Below are 719 nucleotides of genomic sequence, written 5' to 3' on the forward strand. Positions count from 1 at the left end.
TTCCTCTGGCCTCATATCCATTTTCCCCAGTTTAAATAATGCTGGGAGGCCCAGCAAGGAATTAGCTGAGCAAGAGAAGAGCCGACACAGATCTGACCAGGTTCCTTTTACCTCCCCCTCCCTGCCCTTGCCAGCAGTGGGTGCTGAGGGAATCCAGCTAAAGCCAGGATAAGCACCAGGTGATGTTCCCACCAGCGGGTCGAGGAGCCTCCCAGCACCCTCGTTCCGCCGAGCAGCATTATTTTGTCCAGCAAAAGCTGCCAAACCCAACCAGTGCACAAGGCACCTGCACTCGGTGTGAGGCACTTCCCCGCTGCCTGCCGAGGCGAGAGCCTTTGCTGCCGAGCGCTCATCGCTGCTGGCGGGATTAAGGGCCGTCACATCCAAAGCTCACACTTGCCTCCCCTAACTGCTCCTGCTTTTCTCAAGCTTGTTTTGCTCCTCAGAATCCCCTGGGCCATATGGGGCACCTGCCATATGGGGCACGCGCTGAGCGGCAGCTCAGAGATATTGAAGACACTTGAGAACCAAATGACAAAATAGACAGGAAGGGCCATGACCTTATGCTCCCAAACTCTGCCTGATGTCTTCCAGATGAACATCTTCACAGCAGGGACGATGCCGGCGCCAGCGCACCCCGCCGTGGCCCAGAGGACGCCGACATCATGTTAGAGGTCTCCTGGGCTTTGGGGGCCCATGGGTGCTGATAGCACCCGCGC

The 719-nt window shown here is 57.6% G+C and overlaps 1 protein-coding gene across 1 annotated transcript in view; it reads left to right on the forward strand.

The window, feature by feature from the left end:
* Positions 1-594: 594 nt before the first annotated feature.
* Positions 595-719, forward strand: part of FAM180B (family with sequence similarity 180, member B) — a gene marked incomplete at its 5' end in the record, with an annotated part of 1,313 nt that continues 1,188 nt past the window's right edge. Inside the window, one exon of the mRNA XM_010132655.1 lies at positions 595-674. Within this exon, the coding sequence (XP_010130957.1) occupies positions 595-674 (80 nt within the window). The remainder of the gene's footprint in view (positions 675-719) is intronic.

This window comes from Buceros rhinoceros, unplaced genomic scaffold, assembly GCF_000710305.1.
Source record: "Buceros rhinoceros silvestris isolate BGI_N320 unplaced genomic scaffold, ASM71030v1 scaffold37183, whole genome shotgun sequence".
In the NCBI taxonomy this organism is placed as follows: domain Eukaryota; kingdom Metazoa; phylum Chordata; class Aves; order Bucerotiformes; family Bucerotidae; genus Buceros; species Buceros rhinoceros.